Consider the following 26,293-nt stretch of genomic DNA (forward strand, 5'->3'; position numbering starts at 1 on the left):
CATCATTGTGGTACAAAAAATAAGAAAACCCAAAAAACTGTCAGTCCCTAAAATATATATTTCCTTGTAAGTGATAGTATTAGAATAGATACTAGTCAGTGTGGAAGTTGAGTGGTGCCATATGTGGGGTTTTTTTAACATAAACTATCCATCTCCCATGCTGAGAAGTATAAACTCTGCTTGGCCAGTGGATTTGTTAGTTCCTCTCATTTAGCAGTTGGATTTATTGTCGTAAAGATCAGCACTGTTCCTCAGTCTTGGAGGACTGTGTTCTGAGCTTTCCCAGACGTACAGCCAGCTGCAGTGTGCCGCTCTGAGGCTGGCTGCCAGATGCCCAGGGCAGAAGGGCAGGAAACGGGGGAGGTGAGCCTTACGCTGTCCAAGACGGAAACCGCTGGTGGTCCCCAAAGGCAGCCGCTCGCTCAGAAGCAGCTGCAGTGCCCCTGATGTGACTTATCCTCCTCCCCACTCCCTTCCCAAGCAGAGGCTTCCCAGGGCTGCAGTCACATGCAGGCCCTCTCTGCCAGCATCATACTCAGGCCAAGTCAGGCTTACAGCTCACCTCCCCTTGAAACGTAGAAAGTGAACAATTAAATAGTAAGCTTTTCTGGGTAAAACACCTTCTCAAATTTCAGTCCTCCTACATCCTGCAGTGCCATAAGAGGAACCTTGAATTTCTGGCACTGTCCCATGTTTAGGCTGGAAAAAAGACATTTTGCAACAAAAAGAAATATACGGGTATTTGTATATTAAAACATTGTTGATTTCAAAATCCCAGCACAGAATAATATGAAGAAACATGCCATTTTACAGAGCTTTAATTACTGCAATCCTTTTTTTCTATGTATTATAATCCTTTTTGAGTATAAAGGAAACTTCAAGACTCACGAAGTCCATCAATATAATCCCGTCTCTAATAGATTAATTTCAGCCCAAGTATTCTATCCAGAGCAAGATGAATCTATTCAGTCCTCCAGGTGGGAAAATCCCACGAGGGACCTTACTACTTAGCTTGTCCCTTGCTTACTTTGCTTCAGTCGCGTCAGACTCTGCGACCCCATGGACTGTAGCCCACCAGGCTCCTCTGTCCATGGGGTTCTCCAGGCAATACTGGAGTGGGTTGCCATGCCCTCCTTCAGGGGATCTTCCCAACCCAGGGATCGAACCTGCATCTCTTAACATCTCCAGCATTGGCACCAAGTTCTTTACCACTAGCGCCGCCTGGGGCGAGGGTGGGGGTGGGGGCCGGTTGCGGAGCCCCAGAGCAAGCTGAATCCATACGTGAGAAGCTTCAATGAATCTTCAGGCTTTTCTGGTGGCTCAGTGGTAACAAATCTGCCTGCAGTGCAGGAGACCCGGGTTCAGTCCCTGGCTGGGGAAGATCCCCTGGAGAAGGGAATGGCAACCCACTCTGGTAGTCTTGCCTGGAGGGATAAGAGCCTGCTGGGCTACAGTCCCTGGGATCACAAAGAATTGAACATGACTGAGTGACTAAGCATACAATACGAAACAATTTTTAAAGATTTTTGAAGCGGTTCCTGTTTCCATGTGTTGGAAAAACCTAATTTCATTAGATGAGCCAATGCCTGTAGTTGTGGTTGCTTCTCTGTTTTCTGTACTACTAGTTTTCTCATGAGATGAGAAACGCAGTTAATCTACTGTCAGTTCAGTTGCTCCGTTATATCCAACTCTTTGTGACTTTGTGGACTGCTACCCACCAGGCTTCCCTGTCCATCACCAACTCCCAGAGTCTACTCAAACTCATGTCCATTGAGTCGGCAATATAATCTAACCATCTCATCCTCTGTCGTCCACTTCTCCTGCCTTCAATCTTTCTCAGTATCAGGGTCTTTTCAAATGAGTCAGTTGTTCACATCAAGTGACCAAAGCATTGGAGTTTCAGCATCAATATCAGTCCTTCCAATGAATATTCAGGACTGATTTCCTTCAGAATGGACTGGTTGGATCTCCTTGCAGTCCAAGGGACTCTCAAGAGTCTTCTCCACCACAGTTCAAAAGCATCAATTCTTCAGCACTTAGCTTTCTTCACAGTCCAACTCTCACATCCATACATGACCACTGGAAAAACCGTAGCCTTGACTAGACGGATGTTTGTTGGCAAAGTAATGTCTCTGCTTTTTAATATGCTGTCTAGGTTGGTCATAACTTTTTTTCCGAGCAGTAAGCGTCTTTTAATTTCATGGCTGCAGTCACCATCTGCAGTGACTTTGGAGCCTAAAAAATAAAGTCTGACACTGTTTCCACTGTTCCCCCATCTATTTGCCATGAAGTGATGTGACCAGATGCCATGATCTTAGTTTTCTGAATGTTGAGCTTTAAGCCAACTTTTTCACTCTCCTCTTTCACTTTCATCAGGGCTCTTTAGTTCTTCTTCGCTTTCTGCCATAAGGGTGGTGTTATCTGCATATCTGAGGTTATTGATATGTCTCTTGGCAATCTTGATTCCAGCTTGTGCTTCCTCCAGCCCAGTGTTTCTCATGATGTACTCTCTCATATAAGTTAAATAAGCAGAGTGACAATATACAGCCTTGATGTACTCCTTTCCCAATTTGGAACCAGTCCGTTGTTCTATGTCCAGTCCTAACTGTTACTTCTTGACCTGCATACAGATTTCTCAGGAAGCAGGTGAGGTGGTCTGGTATTCCCATCTCTTTCAGAGTTTTCCACACTTTGTTGTGATCCACATAGTCAAAGGCTTTGGCATAGTCAATAAAGCAGAGATAGATGTTTTTCTGGAACTCTCTTGCTTATTCCATGATCCAGCGGATGTTGCCAATTTGATCTCTTGTTCCTCTGTCTTTTCTAAATCCAGCTTGCGCACCTAGAAGTTCATGGTTCATATACTGTTGAAGCCTAGCTTGGAGAATTTTGAGCATTACTTTACTAGCATGTGAGATGAGTGCAATTGTGTGGTAGTTTGAGCATTCTTTGGCATTGCCTTTCTTTGGGATTGGAATGAAAACTGACCTTTTCGAGTGCTGTGGCCACTGCTGAGTTTTCCAAATTTGCTGGCATATTGAGTGCAGCACTTTCACAGCATCATCTTTCAGGATTTGAAATAGCTCAACTGGAATTCCATCACCTCCACTAGCTTTGTTCACAGTGATGCTTCCTAAGGCCCACTTGACTTTGCATTCCAGGATGTCTGGCTCTAGGTGAGTGATCACAGCATCATGATTAACTGGGTCATGAAGATCTTTTTTGTACAGTTCTGTGTATTCTTGCCACCTCTTATTAATATCTTCTGCTTCTGTTAGGTCCATACCATTTCTGTCCTTTATTGAGCCCATCTTTGCATGAAACATTGCCTTGGTATCTCCAATTTTCTTGAAGAGATCTCTAGTCTTTCCCATTCTATTGTTTTCTTCTATTTCTTTGCACTAATCACTGAGGAAGGTTTTCTTATCTCTCCTTGCTATTCTTTGGAACTCTGCATTCAAATGGATATATCTTTCCTTTTCTCTTTTGCCTTTAGCTTCTCTTCTTTTCACAGCTGTTTGTAAGGCCTCCTCAGTTCAGTTCAGTTCGGACCCCATGAATTGCGGCATGCCAGGCCTCCCTGTCCATCACCAACTACCGGAGTTCACCCAAACTCATGTCTATCGAGTCGGTGATGCCATCCAGCCATCTCATCCTCTGTCGTCCCCTTCTCCTCCTGCCCCCAATCCTTCCCAGCATCAGAGACTTTTCCAATGAGTCAACTCTTTGCATGAGGTGGCCAAAGTACTGGAGTTTCAGCTTTAGCATCATTCCTTCCAAAGAAATCCCAGAGTTGATCTCCTTCAGAATGGACTGGTTGGATCTCCTTGCAGTCCAAGGGACTCTCAAGAGTCTTCTCCAACACCACAGTTCAAAAGCATCAATTCTTCAGTGCTCAGCTTTCTTCACAGTCCAATTCTCACATCCATACATGACTATTGGAAAAACCGTAGCCTTGATTCCTCAGACAACCATTTTTCCTTTTTGCATTTCTTTTTCTTGGGGATGATCTTGATCACTGCCTCCAGTACAATGTCACAAACCTCTGCCCATAGTTCTTCAGGCACTCTGTCTATCAGATCTAATTCCTTGACTCTATTTGTCTGTACCGTGGTCAGCTTCTATGTTGGAATTTAAGTGCAGGGAGCCCTTTGCTGGTTGAATTAATAATTGGTTGATGAGGGAATGAATGAGTGAGATTGCATCTGCTAGCCTGTTTACATTTTATTCCTAGTTAATACAGGCTTATTTTCATACCCTGTTTATGGCCTTAGAGTTTGACAGCCGGTCTCGACTGGCTTACTCTGACTTGAGCAAGTCTAAATACTTTTGATTGGGGATTTACCATGCTCACTGAGGTTCAAGGTTCGCTCCTCAGCAGCTGTGGTGTAGCAATTACATAGCTGCTTAGTGACTCCATCAAGATTAAAGAAAGAACCAGGAAACCTCATTACAGCTTGTTTCTATCCATAGGTTTAAAAGCTTGATGAAAGAGGAAACTAAAGTATTGAATACAATGAAAGATACAGTTGAAGACAGTTGAAACACACAGTTTAATCTGTGTTTAATTGGTAGTGTTCTATGGATAAATGGGAGGGGCCTGCATCTTCAGTACAGTAACAAACCACTTCACAAGGTTGATGGCAGATAAAACCAGGCCATGTTTGCAAAGCATGTAGCATGTAATAGGCAGTTAATAAAGATTCATGCTCTTTCCATTAATTTGTATCAGATAAGCTCTTAAAAGCTATCACGGCTCCCAAATCTTCTATCATCTCCTCATCCTAACTGTGCGCTCGTATGGAAGGTTTTACCCATTTTATACTAGCAGCTTAGTAGTATGCCGGAAGCTGAGACTTGGAGGTACAGAATGGGTGTGCAGATAGTCGGGTTTGATTTCCCAGTACACCGTCCTGTCCACTGAGTAAGTGGCTTCCAGGTGTTAGAAACGGGATGAGAAAACATGCAGACGTCCTTCAGCGGAATTCTCCCCTGGAAGATCCCATGGACGGAGGAGCCTGGTGCGCCGCAGTCCATGGGGTCGCTGAGAGTCGGACACGACTGAGCGACTTCACTTTCACTTTTCACTTTCATGCATTGGAGAAGGAAATGGCAACCCACTCCAGTGTTCTTGCCTGGAGAATCCCAGGGACTCGGGAGCCTGGTGGGCGGCCATCTATGGGGTCGCACAGAGTTGGACACGACTGAAGCGACTTAGCAGCAGTAGCAGCAGGCGCTAAGCACAGGTCACGTGTCCATAGGCTGCCTCTGCACCCAACCCTCTGTCCACCCTCTGCTCTTAATGAAGAGAGGCCGTTTCAGGATCTGGAGGAAAACCAGTGTATTTTCTAGAAGGAGACCGAGGTGAGGATGGCAGGGGTGTTTCATTGCAGACTTGCACCTCGGTTGCTGTGAGACCTGCCACCACAAGGCACTCGGTTTCATTGGCTGAGGACATTGTGATCCTTAGTTTCATCGGCTGATGACACTGTAAACCTTAGTTTCATTGGCTGAGGACATGGTAACCCTTAGTGACGTCTGCCTTAGGGCGGGGGTGTGGGGACAGATTGTCACACCTGGGCTGTATCTCCCCACCCCACCCCCACACCTTTGTTGCACTGATTTTGTGTATTTACCCTGTAGCTTAAGCTGTGCTAGCAACAAGAATTTAATGGAGGGTGACTTTAAGGTCAAAATGGAATCAACAGACTCGACTGTTAACTCTTCTTCTTTAAAGAAGACTAAATGTTCTTAGTCTTTTACCAGGGTGCTGTGACTGTGAGAGTACTCCATTTTCTAGATGGGAAAGTAAGCCATAAATGTATTAGGCCTCAAATAATGGTATAAAGAAACAACACAGAGGGTAGAAAATGATATAATATCAATTGCCAAGTGAATAATGCTATACATTTTGCATTGTAGAGGAGAGAGAAGCAATGCAGTTTCACGGGCACTTGTGTGCAGAGGGTCAGAGATTAAGACAAGTAGTTTGGTGTCTGTGCTCAAGAAGCGTGAACCTTCAGGGGAGAGCTGGGGCCCTGTGATCAGGCTGGCATGGCTCACTCGTGGCAAACCAGAACTTACACCCCTTATGTGCGTGTGAATCACCAAGGTCCCAGCTGTCTCAGTGGGTTTGGGGTGAGGTTCTAGATTCTGCATTGTTTTAAATTTAGTTATTATTTTTTTAACTTTGTATTGAAGTATGTTAATGTTGTGTTAATTTCTGCTGTACAGTCAAGTGATTCAGTTATATGTGTGTGAATATATATATATATATATATATATATATATACACACACATTTCTATATTCTTTTCTATTATGGTTCATCCCAGGGTATTGAATATAGTTCTGTGTGCTGTATGGTAGGACTTTGTTGTTTATCCATCTCGTGTATAGAAGCTTACGTCTTCTAATCCCACCCTCCAAATCCAGCCCTCCACCAGCCCTGCCCCTGGGCAAGCGCAGCTCTGTTCTCTGTGTCCAGGACTCTGTTTCCATTATGTAGGCAGGTGCACTTGGGTCACACTGTAGACTCCACGTGCAAGTGATGCCGTATGGCGCCTGCCTTCTCTGCCTGGCCTGACTTAGTGTGCTCATCTCTAGGCCCCTCTGTGTTGCTGCCGACGGCACTGTTTCACTCTTCTTCATGACTCATGAGGTTCCATTGTGCGTATGTCCTACATCTTCTGTATCCGTCCATCCGTCGGTGGACATTGAGGTTCACGGTCGGTGAATATTGCTGCAGTGAATGTTGCAGGGTATGCATGGTGTGGAGTTAGAGCTTTCTCTGAATGGATGCACAGGAGTGGGGTTGCTAAGTCATAGGTAGCTCTATTTCTACTTTTCTCAGGAACCTCCAGAGATACTGCATTTCTAACAAGCTCCCAAATGGTGCCGATGCTGCTGGCCCAGGGATCACAGTTTTCCTATAAAATCCAGGTGGTAACTGTTTCAGGATTTGTGGGCCATGCAGTCTGTCCCAACAACCCAGGTGTCGCTGCAGCATGAAGGCTGCCACAGACACCCGGTGAGTGCAGGGGCACGGCTCTGAGCACCCAAAACTTCAGTTTAGTTGTTCAGTCGTGTCTGACTCTTTGTGATCCCATGGACTGCAGCATACCAGGCCTGCCTGTTGTACATCACCAACTCCTGGAGCTTGCTCACTCATGTCCATCGAGTCGGGGATGCCATCCAGCCATCTCATCCTCTGTCATCCCCTTCTCTTGCTGCCCTCAATCTTGCCCAGCATCAGGGTCTTTTCCATTGAGTCAGCTCTTCTCATCATATGGCCAAAGTATTGGAGCTTCAGCTTCAACATCCGTCCTTCCAATGAATATTCAGGAGTGATTTCCTTTAGGAGTGACTGGTTTGATCTTGCTGTCCAAGGGACTCTCAAGCATTTTCTTCAACACCACAGTTCAAAAGCATCAATTCTTTGATGCTAAGCTTTCTTTATGGCCCAACTCTCACATCCATATATGACTGCTTGAAAAACCATAGCTTTGACTAGACAGACCTTTGTCAGCAAAGTAGTGTTTCTGCTCTTTAATATGCTGTCTAGGTTAGTCATTGCTTTTCTTCCAAGGAGCAAGCATCTTTTAATTTCATGGCTGCACTCACCATCTGCAGTGATTTTGGAGCCCAAGAAAATAGTCTGTCACTGTTTCCATTGTTTCTCTATTTGCCATGAAGTGATGGGACTGGATGCCATGATCTTAGTTTTTTTTTTGAATGTTGAGTTTCAAGCCAGCTTTTTCACTCTCCTCTTTCACTTTCATCAAGAGGTTCTTTAGTTTCTCTTCCTCAAACTTACAGACTCTAAATCTGTCCTCTGTGTAACTTCCACATGTTGCAAACTATTCCTAACCATTAAAAACATGAAAACCATTTCCTGGCTCAGGGCCACTTTTTGGAAACAGGGAGACTGGTGGGGGCCTATAGGCAGTGTGCTGCACGAGATCAGGGTGCTGCTCCGCTGGGGTGGCCAGCGGAGCTGTCCCCATGGAGCAGGGCTGACCAGGGTGATTAACTGTCATTTCTTTTAAACCTTTATTGCATTTTTTTCATGCTCCATTGTTCCTCTGACAGTTATCTTTTTATGGATGGTTAACACACTCAAGGTGCCATACAGATACCTAGACTCTGACTGGTTCCAGAGTCCAAGGGGCATGACCCTCCCAGGGCCTCCAGCACTTAGCACAGTGCCATTCACACGGAGGGCACCCAGCCAGCCTGTGCTCTGGAGACTTCAATGTGCTGAAGGCACTGTTCACTTGGTTGTGAGGAGAGTAGCCCCAGGGTGGGATGAACACAGAGGGTGAGGAGAGAGCTCCTGAGAGGAGAGGGGAAGCAGGAAATACTTGAGGGCTGCATAGGGAACAAGCAATCTGTGCAGGATGCTGCAGGAGTGTGACAGAAGAAGCTGGGCCCAAGTTACAGGAAAGCGGACCATAGCGACCGAAGTTGAGGGGGCGGTTCATGCAGGGCAGGGCCAAATGCACTCGCATGATGGGCTGGAGAAGGAGCCCTCAGTGTGCCAGCCATGACAAGGCCGATGAGAAGACGGCAGACCAAGCAATACTTAAGCCACAGTCAGTCCTTAGGAGTGAGGCCCTGGATTGTGACTGTGGAGAGAGCAAAGAGGAAGCAGCTAGAGGACGGTTCTAGGCCAGAATGTTCTCCAGGACTTTTTGGAAACAGGAAACCACCAACTGCCCAGAATCAAGGAATACTGCCCTTCTCAATTGCCTCAAAAGTAGTATGCCTTGCATTACATGATTGCTCAATTGGCTGGTTTTTCAAGTGGTTTTTAATTCCCAAAGTCATGGCTGTTCTTTTCTAAGTATCCTGTGCTTGTCTTTTTTTTTTTTTTCCCCAGTATAGTTTCTGTGGTTAATACACTGAGTACTAGCAGACTGGTTTGTTTTATTACCTTTCAGTTCAGTTAGTTCACTTGCTCAGTCGTGTCCAACTCTCTGCAATCCCATGAACTCCATGCAGCACACAGGCCTCGCTGTCCGTCACCAACTCCCGGAGCTTACTCAGACTCATGTCAGTTGAGTCCGTGATGCCATCCAACCATCTCATTCTCTGTTGTTCCCTTCTCCTCTCGCCTTCAATCTTTCCCAGCATCAGGGTCTTTTTTAATGAGTCAGGTCTTCGCATCAGGTGGCCAAAGTATTGGAGTTTCAGGTTCAGTGTCACTCCTTCCAATGAATATTCAGGACTGAATTCCTTTAGGATTGACTGATTGGATCTCCTTGCAGTTCAAGGGACTCTGGAGAGTCTTCTCTACAGTTCAAAAGCATCAGTTCTTCAGCACTCAGCTTTCTTTATGGTCCAACTCTTGTATCCACACATGACTACTGGAAAAACCATAGCTTTTAGATGGACCTTTGTTGGCAAAGTAATATCTCTGTTTTTTAATAAGCTGTCCAGGTTGGTCATAACTTTTCTTCCAAGGAACAAGTGTCCTTTAATTTCATGGCTGCAGTCACCATCTGCAGTGATTTTGGGGCCCCAAAAAATAAAGTTTGTCACTGTTTCCATTGTTTTCCCATCTATTTGCCATGAAGTGATGGGACCAGATGTCACGATCTTACTTTTGTGAATGTTGAGCTTTAAGCCAACTTCTTCACTCTCCTCTTTCACTTTCATCAAGAGGCTCTTTAGTTCTTCTTCACTTTCTGCCATAAGTGTGGTGTCATCTGCATATCTGGGGTTATTGATATTTCTCCCGGCAATCTTGATTCTACTTGTGCTTCATCCAGCCCAGTTTTTCTCATAGTGTATTCTGCATATAAGTTAAATAAGCAGGGTGACAATCTACAGCCTTGCTGCTGCTGCTAAGTCGCTTCAGTCGTGTCCAACTCTGTGCGACCCCATAGACGGCAGCCCACCAGGCTCCCCTGTCCCTGGGATTCTCCAGGCAAGAACAGTGGAGTGGGTTGCATTTCCTTCTCCAATACATGAAAGTGAAAAGTGAAAGTGAAGTCACTCAGTCATGTCCAACTCTTAACCACGCCATGGACTGCAGCCTAGCAGGCTTCTCTGTCCATGGGATTTTCTAAGCAAGAGTACTGGAGTGGGGTGCCATTGCCTTTTCCCGTACAGCCTTGACGTACTCCTTTTCCTGTTTGGAACCAGTCTATTGTTCCATGTCCAGTTCTAACTGTTGCTTCTTGACCTGCATACATATTTCTCAGGAGACAGGTAAGGTGGTTTGGTATTCCCATCTCTTGAAGAATTTTCCACAGTTTGTTGTGATCCACACAGTCAAAGGCTTTGGCATAGTCAATAAAGCAGAAACAGATGTTTTTCTGGAACTCTCTTACTCTTTCGATGATCCAACCGATGTTGGAAATTTGATCTCTGGTTCCTCTGCCTTTTCTAAATCCAGCTTGAGCATCTGGAAGTTCATGGTTCACGTACTGTTGAAACCTGGCTTGGAGAATTTTGAGCATTACTTTACTAGCGTGAGAAATGAATGCAGTAGTTTGAACATTCTTTGGCATTGCCTTTCTTTGGGACTGGAATGAAAACTGACCTTTTCTAGTCCTGTGACCACTGTTGAGTTTTCCAAATTTGCTGGCATATTGAGTGCAGCACCTTCACAGTATCATCTTTTAGGATTTGAAATAGCTCAACTGGAATTCCATCATGTCTACTAGCTTTGTTTGTAGTGATGCTTCCTAAGGCCCACTTGACTTTGCATTCCAGGATGTCTGGCTCTAGGTGAGTGATCACACCATTGTGATATCTGAGTCATGAAGATCTTTTTTGTATAGTTCTTCTGTGTATTCTTGCCACCTCTTCTTAATATCTTCTGCTTCTGTTAGGTCCATACCATTTTTGTCCTTTATGGTGCCCATCTTTGCATGAAATGTTCCCTTGGTATCTCCAATTTTCTTGAAGAGATCTCTAATCTTTCCCATTCTATTATTTTCCTCTATTTCTTTGCATTGATCACTGAGGAAGGCTTTCTTATCTCTCCTTGCTATTCTTTGGAACTCTGCATTCAAATGGGTATATCTTTCCTTTTCTCCTTTGCCTTTAGCTTCTCTTCTTTTTACAACTATTGGTAAGGCCTTGTCAGACAACCATTTTGCCTTTTTTTGTTTCTTTTTCTTGGGGATATTCTTGATCACTGCCTCCTGTACAATGTCATGAACCTCCATCCATAGTTCATCAGGCACTCTGTCTATCAGATCTAATCCCTTGAATCTATTTCTCACTTTCACTGAATAGTCGTAAGGGATTTTATTTAGGTCATACCTGAATGGTCTAGTGGTTTTCCCTACTTTCTTCAATTTATTACCTTTGCTTTCCAATTTAATACAGACAGATATCTATAGTATGCTGTCTAAGTGCAGAAAAGACTAGTCTTCGGTGACATGAAAAGGAGGCCAAGTCCAAAGAATTTTCTAGAGCTTCAGACTCAGAAAATCTCTGATGCTGATTATGAGCTAATTGGACAGTTGTCAGTCCTTTTAGTTGTTCGTGGATGTTCATTCATATTTCTTTAAATCTCATTTTGAGGGGAGGGGGTTAGGGAAGCTTCATTATTTTATTTTATTTTATTTTATTTTTGGTAAAAACCCTGTTGAGAGTTGAGGTGCTCGGCATGTGAAGAGGAACCCTCACGAAAATGCTCCGGCCTCTGGCCGCCTCCCACATCATAGCCCCATGGGATGGAAAGGGGTAAGACCGGCAAGAATGAATCACGGACCACATGGCCCCTGCCCACACCACTTGGTGTGCCACTGCAAAGGTCTCCAAATAGCAGTGGTGTGGGGGTATTAATCTGCCCAGCTGGCAGCTCAGCAGGCATGCTGCTGCCCAGGGCTGTGGCGTGACCCTCAGTCTCCCTGGACATATCACATCTTTTGAGTACCGTGTTTTTGTCACTTTCATATTTTTTTCTAGAGAAGAACATTAGATGAAATTGTAACAGGTGCAAGAGTCATTAGTGATAAAAATTTATAAGGCCCTTGGAATTTGTGTTCCTTTCAGTTTGTACCTGGCGCTTTCCCAGCTTGATAATGTTCCTTTGTTCCAGGTTGATGAAATTACAAGATGCTTTATGATGAAGACCCAGGGGAGTAGTCTAACCATGCATTTCATGGTCCCAATGTAACAGTTCAGTGATATCAGGAACTTGAGTCTCTTTTTATCAAACAGCATCTCATTACACAGCCTCTCGCCTCTTGCTAGTGCTTTATTGTTGTAAACCTCTCGTTTCCTTTTCTCCCTCCCATCCTGCAACTGCTGTTGGTCGGCAGATGGTTCTGTGAGGGAACTGAGCTACACAGCAGTCCCGACATCCAGATCCTCTGGGACGGGGGCGACCTGCACACCCTGGTCATTGCCGAGGCCTTCGAGGACGACACGGGGCGCTACACCTGCCTGGCCACGAACCCCAGCGGCTCCGACAGTACCTCCGCCGAGGTGTTCATCGAAGGTACCCAGGGGTGCGGGGTGTGGGTGAGAAGGGGACCCATCACTTCTTGTGAACGTGACTTTCCAACTTCGTGAATCAAACCTCAGTTGTCCCAGAAGCTTTATGGGTAAATGAAATTGTTCTGACACTTGGGCATATATCCATGATGTCTGATGTTAGCATTTGTTCTTTTTCATTTAAAACATTTCAGCTGCATGAACTTAAATTTATATTTTTAGTTTCTCTGGTAGATAAAGAATGGGAACATACTGATGTACTAGGTCTGTCAACCAATGTTCAGCTCTAAAGACTTAGGATATCACTCACGGGAAAGTTAAAGGATTGAATATTTTTGAATATTCTTGTTTTTATTAATTGTAGACCTCTTTCAGGGTCTGACTCTGGATGCCATTGTCTCTAACTTGATTTCACTGAATGTGGTCTTTAGCATGGCAGCCCCCTACACTGCAGTCCTGTTCTGCCTTTGGGGTCCCTGCACGAGCTACTTAACATGGGGAAACACCCCCGGTTACACCGGCCACGTGTGGTCATGGGTCCGGCTTCAGATCCTGTGCTGATGGAGGAGTGGTCTGGGCGGAACCAGATGAAAGAGCCTCCTGGAAAGCACTGTAGGAAACTGCTCCTTGCTCCTGTGAAGTCAGGGTGGTAGCTTTTTTAAAGCCTGGTTTTGGTGTATTTATACCTCTAAGAATAATTACGTGAGATGGGAGAGAATTTCACACAAACTCTTGGGCTCCTCTTATGACTGAATGGAAAGGATGGTTCTGCGTTCCTTACTCCATGAGACTTGGAACGTCTCTGTTGTTTCCTGAACCTTGTTGCGGTTGCTTTCTGCGTACAGTACGGGGCCGGTTACCAGAGTGTAGGGAATTTCTTACAGATTCAGAAACCTCAACAAAACCATCCCTAAAAGTGTAACAGCCTACTGGTTGGAAACTGTCTAAATTTCACTGTCTTGCGCATCAAATTTTAGAATGGTACTGAGAAAATTTCAGCTTAAGAACAATAATGAACTTTTTCTCCTCGTGTTGGGTGAAAACCAGGCACTGGACTTCATTTCTACATGGATTATCTCATTTAGTGCTTAGGAAGATCACCCCCTTCTGTGGCTGGGGAAAGTGCAGCTTAGGGAGACTTGTAGAGCTCCAGACCTCACACACACTCTGTCTCTCACACACACACACACAAACACATACACACACTGTCTCTCGCAGACACACACTCACACACACACACAGACACTTACCTGAGCCTCAAGGACTAGACCCAGGCAGTGTGACCCCTTCTTAGCAGCCACAGAGGAAGACACAGGTGAACTCAGGATCTTGGGGCCACTTGATCACCAGCCCATCCAGCACGGGCCTGGGATGTGCGTCTGGAACACCTCGGGACATCACTGAGCTTTGGGGCAGTGGCCATGTGCTCCCCGAGAGGCCCCTGGAGGGCAGGCAGAGGTCTGGGTGCTGGGTGGGGACCCTTGCTGGACAGCCTAGGCCTCTGCCCTTGCTCAGGAATGCTCCAGGAGGGGAAGGGCCTGCCCCCAGCAAGCCTGGAAGAGAGCAGAGGTGGTGGTGGGGAGTCAGGAGGGCTTTCTGAGGGGTGGCATCTGCCCTCAGTCCCAACTCTGAGAGAAAGTGTTGGGAAGGCCGAGGGGAAGGTGCTCCAGATGTGGGGGCATGGGTGGGGGGTCACCGCAGGAGCAGTGAGTGTGTCCTGGAGCAGAGGGGGCAGCTGGGCGGCGGCCAGCTCACACGGGATGTGGGGCCTTGTGGGCGCCGTCGGCAAGCTGGCCGTTACTCTACATAAAATCATCCCTAGTGAAGGTTTACAGTAAAAAGTCAGAGTACCCAATTTCTGTTTTTAAACTGAAGTTTGGCTTGTAATCGGGAGCCCAGTAAGACGCGTGCTGCAGCAGGCCCGAGGAAAGATGGTGGTACTGGGGAAGCATGCTGTGTAGACAGAGGGAGAGGCGGTCAGACTCCACAGCCACGTGGTGGGGCAGGTGCGGGCTGAGGGGTCACGGCAACCAGCAGACCCAGGGGTTTTGGCTTCTCCGTTGGTGTGGATGATGCGGCCCGTCAGTGAGCTGGGAAGATGGGGAGTTGGGCACAGAGGGGAGTGGGTGACTTGTGTGCATGGCCCTCTAGACAGCCGAGTGCACACAGGTGGGCAGGGGAATGTGTGGGTATAGTTACTGCCCGGGGTGAGGACGTGTCCTGGAAGCTTCAGGAGGTAGATGGTGGCCCAGGGCACAGGACCAGATGGACCGTCTGAGCCGAGGATGACCCCCGACCTGGGTGCACCAGGGCAAGGAGGTGCTGGCCAGGGAGCAGAGGGGGGGCCCTGGGCGGGTGGAGCAGGTCAGTGTTTGAGGAGGCAGGGAGGGAGAGCTGGCCGACTCGGGCCCCCACTGCGGGAGGTCTCTCGTGAAGGACGAGGACGCACAGCTACGGGTGCTGATGGCGATTTCAACAAGAGGGGCCGTGAGCACTGGAGGGACTGGTGCACCGAGGTCCTCGGACATGGAAGGAAACGTGGGGATGCCTGGGTGGTGCCCGGAGGTCCTGCCCAGATGCCACAGGGCAGGGGCCGGAATTTGGATAGGACACGGGGTCAGGATGCTTTTTGCCATCTGTTTGCTTGTTGGTTTTCATAGTAGACTTACTAGAGTCTGTGTGAAAGGCTTCCTTTCCCTGCTGTGAAAATAGTCCAAGAGAGAAAACAGACCCTGCAGAGGGAGACAGAGTACGGTGCCAGGGGACGAAGTCTGGGAAGGGAGAAGGAAACGGGCTCCCCCAGCAGTGTGTGGGCGGTGAGGAGCCGCTGTCAACAGTTTCACGGTGGTACCCGGGATGCTCAAGTCCCTGACGTTTTTGGCACCAGGGACCTGTACTGTGGAAGACCGTTTTCTGAGGGTCGGGTGGGGGTGGTTTTGGGATGATTCGAGTGCACCACATTTACTGTGCACTTTAATTCCTTTTTAGTATTACATTGTGATATATAATGAAATAATCACACAGCTCACCGTAGTGCAGAGTCGGTGGGGACCCTGAGCTTGTTTTCCTGCAACTGGATGGTCCCATCTAGGGGAAGTAGGAGTGACAGGAACACCCAGAGTGTGTTCTCATGTCCAGTCTACTCCATCGTCTCATTTTGGTTGCTGTCAGAAAACCCTGCTTCACAAAGATGGGATGTTGGAAATGGAAGCAGGCTTTTCAGTACTTTCGTAGAAACCTCAGCATATTCCACCTTGACTTTAATCCAGAATGGCTGGAGATTTGGAGTTGTGTCAGATGTACTCTGAAGGCCGCCACCATCTGCAGTCTCAAGCAGTTGATCTTCTAGCACGGACAAAGTTGGCTCACCTGGCCTGTTCACAGACTGGTCATGGGTCCGTTCCTTCCCAGCTCCCGGGTCTTTTGTGGTTGGAAAGTAATGCTCAAACTCCTTTGAAAAGCTGAGATAGGTGATCATACTCTAGCTGGGAGAAAGAAGGCTGTGGCTCAGTCTCTTTCAGAATCTCTGCTAATGTTTGAATTGTCCATACTCCCAATCCTCACTTGTTGCCCTCGTGATTCCAGTTTGTTCTGAACACAACTACTTTATCTGCCAACTTGAGCACAGCTGAAGTGACAGAATGAGTTCATTGAACAGGTTGAATATGTCACACAAGTGAGCAAGGTTTGCGACCCACTCTGTGTCACAGGTATGTGCTGCCAGCAGTGGCAGTTTTTCTAAAAGAAATCTCTGGAGTGGCTCTCATACCTCAGAGACTGGCCAGGGGCCTGGCTTTAGAAAGCCCGCTCCCTTCTGTGCACAAGAGCAGATGTGTGTGCTCGGTGTTCATCTCCTCACAGGGCTGTGCCAACAGACGTGAGTTAAGGGCTTGTAATTTAGTGTGGTTGGTCATTTTAATCACATCCTGCAAGGCCCTGTTATGTTCGGGTGACATTTTCTGGCTAGCCAGCTTTCGGTTCTCTGTGGATGACGCAGGAGGTAGACATATCCAGAAGCAAAGTCTTTGACCGAGTAGTGAAACCAGAAAGCCTTCCAGTCTCGGCCGCCGCTCCGTCCGTGTATATGCCGATACAGTGTATACTGACACCCAGTGACCCACTCCGTTTCCTGATACATAGTCATCCCAAGACTTAACAGTTCAGCGGCTGTGGTGCTGGCTGGCAACAAAAGTGCAGGTAGCCTGTCCCCTTGCACATCCTCCTGGAAAACATATAGCCCAGAAACAAGCACTGCTGTCCGTTGCCCACGTCAGCAGACTCGTCAGCCTGGACTGCGTTCCACAGGGATTCACTCACCCCGCACCACCTGCCCCAGCACCCTCTGCTGTTTCATCAGCTCGTCTAGTTACCGTGCTGGCCAAGGAGGAACATGTGCCACCTTCTGAGCTGCAGCGTCTCCCGAAAGTTCAGGATGGATGTCCTTAGCAGCAGGCAGGATCAGCTCCTCGCCAGTAGGAAAGGGCTTCTGAGTTTGAGCAGTGCAGTTAACCAGTAAGAGTGACGCCCTAAGTGCAGACACATTGGATGAAGCGGTGCCCTTCAATAACTGCTTCTGTTTTTTGTGTTCATGTTTTTTTCTTTTAAAAAGCTTCCAAAGGCTTGTCTGTTTTTTAAAAAAATAATAATTGATTTATGCACTTTTGGCTGACCTGAGTCCTTGTTGCTGCGCGGGCTCCTCTCTACTTGTGGTGAGCAGGGTCTCCTCTCTAGCTGTGCTGTGCGGGCGTCTCACTGGGGTGGTTGCTTTTGTTGCAGAGCACTGGCTCTGGAGCGAGGGCTTCAGTAGGTGCAGGACAGCGAACTCCCACCGTTACCTGAGCAGGGCGCTCACCCTCAGTAACAGCTGAGAAGCTGCTGTCTGCAGGTAGACAGCCAACTGCAGAGACACGTAGTGCAATTCTGTTTGTGCAAATATGTGCACAGATATACAGTCTCCCCTCATCAGGGAAAGTGAAAGCTGCAGTGTGAAAATATTAAACGGAAAGTTCCAGAAGTAAACAGCTGACCTCTGTTGAATTTTGCACCATCTGAGCAGTGTTGAGGAGATTGTTCACCTCAGATTCAGCCCCTGGGCCGTGAGTTATCCCTGTCCCGCCTGTCAGTCACCGAGGTTGTCAGACTGAGGGCCCAGGGCTTGTGTTTACCGATCATAATTTTACTAAAAATGGCCCCACAGCACCAGGGGAGCGATGCTGGCAGTTTGGACATGCCACAGGGAAGCCACACAGGGTTCCTTTAAGTGAAAGGTGAGAGTTAGTGAGAAAAGGGGAGAAAACCATATGCTGAGCTTGCCAGGATGGATGGTGAGAATGACCCTTCGATCCATAAGGCAGTGAAGAAGGCAGAAGAAATCCACATTGTTTTGCTATTATGTCTGAAACCCTAAAATTTACAGCCAGTGTGTGAAGGCATTAAATTTATGCAATAAGATATTCTAAGAGAGAGAGATACCATAGTCATATACCTTTGTCATTATTATAACTGTAATATAATTACATTGTTACAGTTGTTCTGTTTTACCATTAGTTATTGTCGTTCAACTCTTACTGTGCCCAAGTTGCAAACTACACTTTATCTTAGGTATGTCTGTATAGGGAAAATACCATTGACAGGGTTTGGTGCTATCCATGGTTTTGGAGTTTGGGAATGTATCCCCCACTGATAACAGGGCGGTCCACTGTACGCTTGTTAATACAGTTTGTCTGAAAAGTACAGCCAGACTGTTGGCGTACGCAGGATGGCATCAGGGACGGGATGTGCTGGTGTGCACTCTGATGTCACACAACTCTGTGCTGCTTGGTTACTTTCCTGCTGTGTTGTTCAATCACTCAGCCGTGCCCAGTTCTCTGCAACCCCGTGGGCTGCAGGACCCCAGGCTCCCCTGTCCTTCACTGTCTCCCAAAGCTTGCTCAAATTCACGGCCATGGAGTCAGTGATGCCATCTAACCAGCTCATCCTCTTTCACTTCCTTCTCCTTTTGCCTTCGATCTTTCCCAGCGTTACTTTTCTATAAGCATATATTATTTTACTTTAAGATATTCTAAATAGATAATGTAAATAACTCATGTTAAATATGTCTCATAAAGGAATTATCAAGAATGTACTTCTAACCATCATAGTTAATTCTAAATGTCACCTAAAATCTCTTGTCACAAAATACATGAGCATTAAAATGTAAGTACAAGTACAACCTGCCTTTTGGCCTGAAAACCCAACGAGGTGACCCTTAATTTTAAACACAGCAATGAAGTGAATGAACTTGAGTGGGTATGATTCAAATTTAGAGACTCCCCCCCATTCAAGAGTGAAGCCACAGTCAAGTTCCAACTGATCAGAGTCAGAAAGCATCTCCTTATCAATGAGTGAAGGTATTGATGATCCACCCCGTGTAATCTGGGCTTCCAGGTGACACGGTGGTAACGAATCCTCCTGCCAATGCATGAGATGCCAGACACACAGGTCCAGTCCCTGGGTTGGAAAGATCCCCTGGAGGAGGAAGTGGCAGCCCACTCCAATGTTCTTGCCTAGAGAATCCCTTGGACAGAGGAGCCTGGTGGGCTATGCTCCATGATGGTGCAAAAGAGCCGGACACGACTGAGGACACACACTGCTACTGCCCCCGTGCAATCTGCTGGAAAGAGCTGAAGTTTACGACCATGGCTGTCTTTACACACAGACTCACACACATTGGTTCCATAGTTTTTAAGCCATTTAAAAGTATGGTTACAATACCCAAAGGGACAAAAATGAAACTAATAATAAATCTGACACTAAACACATACCGATTTGAAGACAACTTTTTCAATATTTCTTTTTTAAGTTGATTATCTGAAAAAATAGCCGAAGTAAAAATGGTATGAAACATTCTCTATTTCAAAGTAAGACTGTATGTTACTGTCTGAATGAAGAATATTACCCTTGGAAGCGGATATAGATCTTTGTTATTTGTTAACAGGTTATAGACCTACATCTTTATTATTTTTTTTTTCACTCAGGTGCCAGTTCAACAGATTCTGACAGTGAAAGTTTAGCTTTCAGATCGAAACCTGGAGCCATGCCACAGTAAGTGTGTACGATCCCGTCAGTTTAAGTAGAAGATGTCAGCAGACTTGGGCTCAGTGACGCCACTTGTGTGGTGCACTGAAGGCAGAGGTCAGCTGATGTCAGTCAGAGATCAGATGCTTGAACCTGGAACATAGTCTTTGACTTTTGAACTTTGAATCCTGCATTTCATCATCTGGGTCCCAAAATCTAACCATCCACAACGTTAGTTCCAATGACAACTGACTGCTTATAAATGTGTAGAAGAAGCAGTCACATTGAGAGAAAATTACTTAAATCATTACTAAAATGTAAATGACAAACAACTTATCACATAAATTAGAAAATGTCTAATTAGGCTAGAAATGGATTTCCATTTGGATAAAGTGTATCTCCAGTTAGATCATGTCATGAAAATCTCAAAATTTAATTCTCCCTACAAAGACATAGGGATTATTAGTAATATTTAGGATATTAATTATTTTGCAAAGATAAAATCTAGCAAGATTTTGTATAAAACTCCATGAATTTGAGACCGTGCTAATAAATTTGTTTGATTTACTAGTATATACATAACAATCACAGCCATTCAGCATCAAATTATCACTGACCATTCATGTTAAAGGGGGCCTCCCTGGTGGCTGAGTGGTAAAGAACCTGCCTGCCAATGCAGGAGACATGGGTGTGATCCCTGGGTCGGGAAGATCCCCTGGAGGAGGGCATGGCAACCCTGTCCAGTGTTCTTGCCTGGAGAATCCTATGGACAGAGGAGCCTGGTGAGCCACAGTCCATAGCATGGCAGAGAGACATGACTGAGTACTAAGTGAGCATTTGTGTTAAAGGGCTCTTAATAAGATCACGTACTCTGCTACCTGTGCTTTCAGACAAGGATCTCAAGTTTAGTGAAGTTACATGACTCACTTGAGATTACATAGCCTGTGACTTAGCAAAATTGGGCCTAGAAACAACTCTTAACTCTTATGCACTAAGAAAAGACCACAGTCCAAGACATTCTCAACTTTACACAATGCTTAATGGGGATGAAGAGCAGTTGCTGTACTGAAAACCAACCACCAGAACTTTGAATTAAATATAGAAGCCCGGTCCTAAACATTTCCTAAATGTGTCTGCTTACTGCTATAGACTGGGCTTTTCTAAGTATTATCTTTTCTCTTAGGATTTTCCAGTTCAATACTTTCTGCTTTCTAATAAGAGCTGAGATACATAGTTCATGAGCTACTTTCATCTGTGTGTTTATTTTGCTGATGACTGTGGGGGCCATCTGAATATACACTGAACACCACTGTTCTAACTATGGCTTGTGGGTCCCCATGTCTGAAGCAGTTACAGTTGAAGCAGATTGAGCAAACATAAAGAAACTGGCCTGTTCTGTGGAAATGTTTCAAAAAATAATTCCTGCTAAGGAAATTGTGATCCAAGACTTCACTCCTTACTTTCCAGAGCTCAGAAGAAAACCACTTCCGTGTCCCTGACCATTGGATCATCATCTCCAAAGTCAGGAGTGACCACAGCTGTGATCCAGCCTCTGTCAGTCCCTGTTCAGCAGGTGAGCCTTATCCACGGCCCGAGGGGAGTCAGACTCTTTAGCGTAAAGACTGCAACTAGTCCTCCCTTGAAATATCTCCTCAGTGGACACACAACTGGGAGAAAAGACAATGATAAGTTCTTCCTTTTAATGCACTAAAAATAATTTTTAATCTGAGACACACCACTGATTAATCAACATCTGCATTTCCATTGGGAATTTCTTTTTCTTGCAGCTAATCCTCTGATAAAGTGGTATCTGTCTTGGCTATTACTGCTTGATTCTCCCTCACATACGTGCCATCTTCCATGTAGCCAAATTCGTTAGCTCATTTAAATCAAAGCAGAAAATGAGAAAAGTCCACCTTATCCCCAAAGTCCACCTGATAGAGCTCAGAAGTCTACCTGTCCTCTGAGAGCTTAACAGATAATATAGGAATATTCAGATTCCTTCACTTCACTATGCATTTTCAAACTGCTTTCATTTCATTGCAAGACTGCTTTATCCAAGAAGAACAACAGTACCCACGACTGGGTCATTGTAGTGAGTTCACTTTGCAAACACAGAAGACCTGAAGCTTTTTTTAAGTAAAAAATTAGCATCTAGATGTCTCTAAATCAAATGTGATACTTAGCCTTGGTGCTATGATGGGCATCTGTAAACCCAAGACTCTTGCAACGTGAGGTCATTCTTGAGTCATAAGTGTGTCTAACGAACATCGGTGTACGCTCCAGCCCCTGAGCACCAGCCCCCGTGGGTGTTTTACAAATTACAGGGCGCCCCTGGTGGCTCAGTGGTAAAGAATCTGCCTGCAGTGCAGGGAAACCAGGGTTCGATCCCTGGGTTGGGAAGATCCCCTGGAGAAGGGAACGGCAGCCCACTCCAGTACTCTTGCCTGGAGAGTTCCGTGGACAGAGGAGCCTGGCAGACTACAGTCCATGGGGTCGCGAAAGAGTCGGACATGACTGAGCGACTAGCTCTTACTTATGTACTGTGTGGTATGTTGGGTATGCGAACCGTAGAGAAAGCACATGAAATGAGACACGAGGAAAGAGTCAAGCAGTAGAAGTCACTCAAGGTGGCATGCCTAGCAGAAACTCCCTGTCAACCCCCAAAGCAGAGTGGGATTTGCAGAAAGCATTCTGGGAATCAGTGGGCTTGCTTAGTGTTTGCTATGTAGGCACTGGCAGGTGGGCAGTGAATACTTAGCCCTTTCGGTGACCGTGCTGTAGCCTGTGTGGGCCCGTCTTTTCGTGGTTTGTGTGTTCCAAGTCTGACCCACGTACCTCTGTCCTCCAGGCCCCCAGCCCCACCTTGTTCCTCTGCCGGCCGGATGGACCCGCTGCCGCCTGCCTCCCTCCTGTCTTCACCAAGGTCAGGCACCTGCACGTCTCATCCTGAGTTTGCTCTGGGCCTTTGATTCCATTCCCCTGTGGCCTCATGTATAGTCTTTAAACATTAAAACGAGTGATGAACAGGTTCTTATCGAGGTTACCTGTGGGGCTAAACAGATACTCAGTGCACAGACGCTGTGTGACCGTGATCATATAAACGTCTGAGAAAGGTGGGCCTGATAGAAGTCAGAATAGACTGGGAAAACCAAACAAGGCATGGGAGAAGGCAGGATGATGGGTGGGAACCTGGGAAACCAACAAGGTTTGTAGATGGTTTAAAAAACAACGGACAGATTTTCAGTTGGTCTCAGTGGGTGTTTTGCATCGCCAGGCATGATGGTCAGCTAAGCTCAGAAATGGTCCCCCGGGGTGTTTCTCCTCTGTCTCCTCCCCACCTCTTTCTGAGAAAATTATAAATGTTATAATTGGAGTTGAGTTGATTTATAGTGTTGTGTTTCGGGTGTACACCAAAGTGATTCTGTTATACATGTACTTTTTTTTCAGATTCTTTTTCCTTACAGAGTTTTAAAAAATATTGAGTAGAGTTCCCTGTGTAATACAGTAACTTCTTGTTGGTTATCTATTTTATATAAACCATAGTCTGTACATGTCAGTCCCAATCTCCTAATTTATCCCCCCCCCCACCCTTCCCTTTGGTAACAGTAAAGTTTGTTTTCTAAGTGTGTGGGTCTGTTTCTATTTTGTATGTAAGTTCACTTGTATCATTTTTTGGACTGAAAGATATTTAAAAGGCACAGTTGAAGAGGTGCCCCATGTCTGTGTACCAGCATACTGTCAGAAGTCATGCCCCCAGGCCAGTCTCTAAGTTCAGTGTAATATAGCTCAAATTCCAACAGATCCTCATTTTTACTGATGTAAAACTTGTTGAACTTGGCAGTCTGATTCTAAATCTCTTGTGGTTTAGAAAGTGGCTGAGAGCAGCCAGGGTCCTCCTGCAGGGGCAGGCTGAGATGGTGTTAGGATCTAAGATGTCAGGACTCCCTAGAGCAGAGCGCCAGGATGGCAGGGCTGGCTCAAGCCTGGACAGACAGACAGATGAGGCCCCAAGAGCACCCACAAGATGCCCCAGCAACACGAGGCTCCCTGGGCAGGGTGGTTCCTCAGAAGTGGGCCCCGGCCTCAGCCACCTCACAGGATCAACCCCAAGTAACGGAAGACGAATGAGACAGTGGTTTCTGTAGTCCATTATCTGAGATCTGTGCATTTTCCACAAGACAGCCGAGAAGAGTCTCTGTCTGTCTTCATCCAGGGAGTGATGCTTCCTCCTAAGCCAGCCTGCAGCCAGCTTGGTTAAAGACCTCCTCCTGCAGAATGTTCACGGAGGACGCAGTCAACGAATGAGGGTTGTCGACAACACCAGTGAGGGTCCACCTCCCCCTACCCAGGATAAAATACCCGAAGAAGGACAAAGTCCCGTCCGGCCTGTGAACAGTGGTGTTGGGATAACAGCGCAGGGGGCATCCATCCGTCTGTGCTCAGAGCAGGAGTCGTTCACAGAGCGGCCGGCATGAACACTGCATGGCGCCCAGGAGCTGTTCACACGCAGCCCCATCCGTGAAATCTGTGTGACCTGCTGAGTTGTCGGAACGCTGTTGGTTTGGAGCCAGGGCCCCGCGCACCTCCGGGCTGAGGTGACACACCCGTCCTGGGGCACCCAGCGGAGAGGGACGTGAGACTTCCCTTTTCTCCCGCAGGGCTGCAGAACTCCTCCGGGCCAGCCCCAGCCCATCCTTGTCCCAGCAGCGCAGCCCAGCTCCTGGGGCAGAGACCCCAGCACGGTGTCCCCTTCACCCCAAAGGAAGCCTGGAGGCGTGCTCGGAGCCTAATATAAAAGGAAACCAGGAGTCCACATTTTTCTAAAGCTTGAGTTTTTAACTCGCAAACAGCAGAGTGGCTGTCCCCGCCTGCGGTGCGGGCCTCTCCCTCCTCGTGGGTGCCTGCAGCACCCTTCCCCTAGGAGCAGTGCCCCTCCCTGCCCTGCTTCGTCCTTCAGGGGCCTGGGCTCTGCCAGTCCTTGGGCACCTCCATCCGTGTCCCCCCACGCCCCTGGTGGGGGTCCTGGGCGCTGAAGCTGGGGCTGCCGACCTGGCGAGGACAGCAGCTCATGGGCCCCAGGGACATGCTCGGGGCCAGGAGAGTGGCCGCCCCAGTGGCGTTCTCCCTGGAGCCGTGGACCTTGCAGGGAGACTTGGTACCAGGTGGACCCGAAAGCACGCGATGCCCTCCTGTGGACCTCAAACCCCCAGGGCCCCAGACCAGCCTTCCGACGTCAGCCGTGCTGATATGGCTTTGGTCAGGAGAAGAAGCTCACTCAGGAGGAGCCATGTGGCAGACCTTGGAAAACTACGGAGACCTGTGTGTGTGACGTGCCTGGTTTCTACCCAGGTCCTACCTTTGTGATTTTCCAGTGTAAACAGTATGCACAATCCTAGGAGCAAACTAGAGGCCCCTAGGTGTCTGGAAGCTCACACGTGAGGAGTATTTGTGAAGCGTCTGTAATGTGCTGTGAATGCTCCCTGGACACAGTGGGGACACCGATGACTCCATCCTCACTAGCTGGACCCCGAGGGCAACATCTTCCCTGCTGATCTGCGAAATACTGCTCTCTGGACTAATCAGAAAGTGGAAGTCCATTTAAAACCAAAATCTTTTCTACATTTAAAACTAAGAATGAAGAGAGAATGGACTCAGAAGTAGGTAATAATATTCACCTTTTCGTTTACCAAAAAAGGCCTTTGGCACCAAAATTCTCACCGAGCACATTAGACTTTCCTGCTTCTGCCCACATTGTGGACTTCCAGGGTTTCCACGGGGCCAGAGCACATGCACTGCAGGCCATTTGCTACAGGATCTGTTTTTCTCCAGCACACCATTGGCCATCTCTTGAGGAAAATGTAAAATTAAAAGCAAAAATGGAAACAGGAGAAAAAAAAAGAGCATACTTCCTACTGTGAATTTGTTTGCTTTGGTTCTATGTATAATCATTTATTGTATCTGACTTCCTTCAAGAGCTGTACATGTCCTTTATCAGATGCGATACCCTGTAGGCACACACGTAGGTAGTAGAAAGTTTCAGTGGGGCCATGGCCAGGGGAAGAAGGCAGGGGAGGCACCTGAAAGGGCCAGTTATTCCTTTGGTTTTCAGTAGCCGTTTACAAGCTTCAGCTCTTTGCATGTATGAAGCCACACTTATTTCTGGTTTCTGTTGGGCTGTAAATGTTTATGGGTCTGGAGCTGGAGTGGGTGGAGCACCGGGGTGACAGTGCTGGTCAGAGGGAGGAGGCAAGGAAGGTCAGGTGGGGGAAGTGCTCCTGTTTTATTTCACTCAGAACCTGCAGGTGAATGGGATCTGGAAAGAGGTACTGGTGCACCTATCTATGGGGCCGCAGCGGAGACACAGACATAGAGAACAGACTTACGGACCCGGGGAGCAGGTCTGGGAGAAAGGAGAGGGTCAGATGAGTGGAGAGAGTAGTGTAGGAACATATACACCACCGTAGGTAAAATGGATCTCCAGTGGGAGATTTGCTGTGTGACTCAGGGAACTCAAACCAGGGCTCTGTGACAACCTAGCAGGGTCAGATGGGGAGGCAGGTGGGAGGAAGTTTCAAGAGGGAGGGGGTATATCTATACCTATGGTTGACTCATGTCGATATTTGGCAGAAACCAACACAATATTGTAAAGCAATTATCCTTCCATTAAAAATAAATTTAAGGATTAAAAACACAAAAGAACCCGCAGAAGAGGAAATGCCAGCCCTCCTTCTGGCACAGCTGCCCCAGGATGCTGGTGGACAGAGGCGGGTCCTGGG

At 46.9% G+C, this 26,293-nt stretch overlaps 1 protein-coding gene across 1 annotated transcript in view; it reads left to right on the plus strand.

The window, feature by feature from the left end:
* Positions 1-26,293, plus strand: part of LOC120854153 (palladin-like) — a 197,124-nt gene that overhangs the window by 150,650 nt on the left and 20,181 nt on the right. Inside the window, exons 3-6 of the mRNA XM_040227965.1 lie at positions 12,284-12,462; positions 19,475-19,541; positions 20,982-21,087; positions 22,366-22,440. Of these exons, the coding sequence (XP_040083899.1) occupies positions 12,284-12,462; positions 19,475-19,541; positions 20,982-21,087; positions 22,366-22,440 (427 nt within the window). The remainder of the gene's footprint in view (positions 1-12,283; positions 12,463-19,474; positions 19,542-20,981; positions 21,088-22,365; positions 22,441-26,293) is intronic.

The sequence above is a fragment of the Oryx dammah genome, unplaced genomic scaffold, assembly GCF_014754425.2.
Source record: "Oryx dammah isolate SB20612 unplaced genomic scaffold, SCBI_Odam_1.1 HiC_scaffold_1, whole genome shotgun sequence".
NCBI classification, from domain to species: domain Eukaryota; kingdom Metazoa; phylum Chordata; class Mammalia; order Artiodactyla; family Bovidae; genus Oryx; species Oryx dammah.